Genomic DNA, 4,426 nt, shown 5'->3' on the forward strand with positions numbered 1-4,426 from the left:
AACTGATAACATGTCAGATGTTGTGTTTGAAGTAACGTTGCTCCGTAACTGCTGGATGTGGAAATAAGCAGCTGTTTAACATATCAACTTAAAAGCTGATGGAAACTAATGAACAAAACATCAGTTAATGCAGGTTTAACTTCAATACAGGTTTATTTTCTTAGTTTTGTTCATCATTTCCATCAGTAATAATAACATTGAACTCACTAAATGAAGATCAGATGAGGAACACAGTGAAACAGTAGAACATGAAGGCTGTTAAGAGAAAAACAACAAACTGGATCACTGATGAACAAAATCACAACATTTAAAAATGTTTTTTAATGCTGCTGTGAAAGTCAGATGATTAATCACAACAATAATGACACACTGACATGTTTGAAAGGTTCATAAAAATACTTTATTGTTTATTAACAATAAAGTATTGTTACAATTTTTAAGACGATCAGGAGTGAAGCAACAAGGATGTGTTTTAATGGTGTCAGGAGGTGCTTTAAATCATCAATCTTCTCTGTTTGTTCTGCATTATTATTATTATTATTATTATTATTATTATTATTATTATTATTATTATTATTCTACACTGATCTGAACATAGTTTCAGTTCCTGCATCATAAACTTAGATAAAACTTTCTCTTTTTTTGTGTTTTTACAGATTTTTTTTGCAGAAACAGGTTTTCAGAAGGAGCAGATCATCTTTAACTGATCCTCAGCTGGAGTTACTGTTACTGTTCCCAGTGTAACTGGTTCCCAGTGTCTGCACAGCAAACCTCACATGATAAACAGCATCTATATATATATATATATATATATAAATGTGTATATATATATATATACACATTTATATATATATCCTGTTTTTAATCGCCTAATAATTAAACATAAAGACTGGTGTTTGGTCTTCATCAGTCAGCAGAAACACTTTAAGTCTATTTAACGTTTATAATCAGTATATAAACATTTAATAGTTTATTATCACTATAATGTAGTTATGAGGAGTTATAAAGACATTTTAGTGTTTATTAACGTACAGTATTTGTCTTGTTATTATTATAGAGGAGTGTCCAGGAGGAGTTACAGCTGTTGACATTAATAAACACTTATATCTGATTATAACTACATTACATTCAGTTATAAACCATCTATGATGTTTATATGCTGATTATTGATGATCAATATGTTGTGACTGATTCTTTGATCAATACTAAACATTTCAGATATGTTTTCCTTCCGTCAACCAATCAGGACACTTCGTTCTGGGCCACCGCCCCCGACTCCAGCAGCGCTGTGATGATGTCATCACTGTAGGACAAAGTGTCCCGCAGCACCTGGCAGGTGTGCTGGCCAATCAGAGGAGGGGGCGTCGGCTTGTCGGGGGTGAAGGAGCTGAAACGAACCGCCGGACCTGAAAACAAACAAACGATTAACATGAATAACAAATATAATTACAAGATATTATTATTATTAAGCAAATTTATCAATTTAAAGTTTTATTTTTGTATTTTTTGGTAAACAGACTGACGGAGTGTCGAGTTTGAGACGATCAGCTGATCAGCTTTTAAACATTTAAAAAAGTTTTTTCATTTATTATTTAAAATATTTTTTTTACTTTTTGTGATTTAAAATGTGTTATTTTTTGGAAGTTTTTGTAAAAAATATATTTTTAGAGGGTTTTAAATATCTATATATTAAAAGTTTCATTGTTTATTTGTTTATTTTATTTATTGTGTTATTTTTGGAAGCTTTTGGAAGTTATGTCAAAACATGATGTCACAGTGACTTTTTGTTTACGTTGTTAGTTGATTCTTATTGGACGACGCTACAGATGTTTCATAGCAACTGATTCACACGTTACTATCGTTCACTAACGAAGACATTTTGAAGTTTTACTGGTGAAACCTGATTTAATAAATCACTAGTAATCACTATGAACTAAAGACTTTACACACTAACTTAGTGAAGCTTTTATGTTCAGCTGCTGAAACAAAGTCCAGAACAGTTTTAACATCGTGGATCTGTCGGCTGTTTGTGGGGTTCATGTATTTGACAGGAAGCCGCTGCAGGGACGCTGCTACCAGTATAAAAGCCGAAATGACACGAAAGTCCATGTGACGTAAATTTCCTCATCAGAGGATGAACATGAAGGCTCCGTGCAGACATCTGATTTGTTGCTACGCTACAGACGCACCGACTGTGCATCCAACATGTCTACAATTCATCTTTAAAACAATCAAACATGCAACAAATCGTGGAGGGAAACTGCCCAGAGTCTGAGACCGTCCCGTCCTGTAGACGCAGATCTACTGCACATGTGTAGAACATGTCCTGCATGTGGACTCCAGAGAGAAGCATCAACAGAACTGTGTGTCTGTGTACATGAGAGTATATTCAGGTCTTAATGCTGCGTCTCTTCCAGTGAAGAGTCTCTGCAGCAGCTGATTGGCCGACACTAACAGAGAGCAGCAGTAACGCAGCCTGAAGGAGATTCATGTGCTGCTCAACTGAAAGTCATGTAAAGTTAATATAACAATAATAATAATAAAGTATCAAAAGTTAAAGTAGTCAATGTCCCTGTGTGAAGATGCATCATGTTTAATAAGTTTAATATGTTTAAAAAACTGTCAGATAAATGAAGCTTTCTTTGTCTTTAATTCAGCTGATGTGACTTTTTCACCTCCCAGTGAACAGAGTGTGTGTGTGTGTGTGTGTGTGTGTGTGTGTGTGTGTGTGTGTGTGTGTGTGATAATGAAACATGGATGTAACATGGAACCAGAGGGACTCATTAAAGACAGAAGATGAGGATGAGGATGAAAGGACGGAGTGATGAAGACGTCACTGATGCTGATGCTCTGACCCCAGAGAGAGAGAACAAGAGGAAATGAAATAAAATAATAAAACTCAGTCGTGCAAAACTGCATCATCAAAACGCTGCAAAGTTTAAAGTTTAAAGGGTCAGTTCACCTCAATGAATAAACACAACAGATCTCAACCTCTCTGACTGGTGAATAAAGCAAAGACTACGTGTGTTAACGTGTTTCTACGTCGTCAAACAACAGAATCAGTGGTTTGTTTTGAGTGACAGCGTCGTCTACGTTAAAGTCTACTACACTGTCAAATGTAACTTGTTGTTTAGTGATAAATATGAGGATTTAAAATTTTATGTAATTGTTTTGCTCGTCTGTGTTTGTTGCAGGTGAGATTTGGCCACGATTGGTTTAACTTTGGACTTTTCAGGTGGAAAAGTTGCTGTAATTTAGCAAAACTGAAGCTCTCAAAAATCTTGCAGTGATTTCTTGAATTTGTGTTAACCATTTAACATCCAGCGGGTCGCCGGCGAGCTGCTTAAACCAGCTGTCAACGGCAGCATCAGCTGGAGATGATGGGAGAGGAAAACTTTTCCATCTGGATGTTCTAAATGAGCAAAACTGACTCACTATCTAATGAGTTCATCAGGGTTTACATTGTTTTTATTCAGGGTTTCATATTGATTTTCTATTTTTTATTTTTTTACTATTTAAAATATGTAAAGTCTTATTTTATAGTAGAGCAGCATTGATGCTCGCTCTGAATAAAAGTCCAACATGACGTCTTGTTTTGTCCACAACTCAAAGATCTTCAGTTTACTGTCATAGAGACAAAAGAAACCAGAAAATATTCACATTTAAGAAGCTGAAATCAGAGAATTTGGACTTTTTCTTCTTAAAAAATGACTCAAAATGATGAATCGAAACAATCCGAACAGAATCTCAGTTAATTCTGATGGTTTTTGTTTTGTTTGTTGTCTTTATATTTTATTACTTTAGAGCCTTCATGTCTGTTTATCATCTTTCATCAACTGTTTACCACCAAACATTAGGAACAGAAACCAGAAGACATTTTATTGAACACCTGTTGCTCACTGTGTTATTATATTCATATATTATTGTTACACCAACATGTCTACTTTGTTCTCTTTTTGTACCACAAACAACTGCACAGTAATAATAACTAAATAAATACACATCACCTCCCTGTGTGTGTGTGTGTGTGTGTGTGTGTGTGTGTGTGTGTGTGTGTGTATCTGTGTGTGTGTGTGTGTGTGTGTGTGTGTGTGTGTATCTGTGTGTGTGTGTGTGTGTGTGTGTATCTGTGTGTGTGTGTGTGTGTGTGTGTGTGTGCACAGTGTTCCACATTGAACCACTAAAGGTTCATTTACTCGCATTCTTCTGTTTCTTTGTCTGTTTTTTTTTTTTTTTTTTTTGCAATTATTTTCTTATTTATTCTCGTATTCACATGTAGACGCACAACAGTCTTTTCTTTCTTTCTGTTAAAGCAGTTTTAGAGGAAAGAAAAGAAAATGAGGGAAGTGAAGGAGACGGACAGCTGAGAGAACAAACAGTTTATTTTGGGAAACTCACAACAATCAGCTGTTTTTTTTTAAAGAAC

At 35.1% G+C, this 4,426-nt stretch overlaps 1 protein-coding gene across 1 annotated transcript in view; it reads right to left on the reverse strand.

Annotated features, from left to right (window-relative positions):
- Nucleotides 1-1,219: 1,219 nt before the first annotated feature.
- The window catches only part of sugct (succinyl-CoA:glutarate-CoA transferase), a 118,309-nt gene continuing 115,102 nt past the window's right edge, over nucleotides 1,220-4,426 (reverse strand). The window contains exon 14 of the mRNA XM_067578248.1: nucleotides 1,220-1,406. Coding sequence (XP_067434349.1) covers nucleotides 1,243-1,406 — 164 coding nt within the window. The 3' untranslated portion in view covers nucleotides 1,220-1,242. The remainder of the gene's footprint in view (nucleotides 1,407-4,426) is intronic.

This window comes from Thunnus thynnus, chromosome 21, assembly GCF_963924715.1.
Source record: "Thunnus thynnus chromosome 21, fThuThy2.1, whole genome shotgun sequence".
Classification (NCBI taxonomy): Eukaryota; Metazoa; Chordata; class Actinopteri; order Scombriformes; family Scombridae; genus Thunnus; species Thunnus thynnus.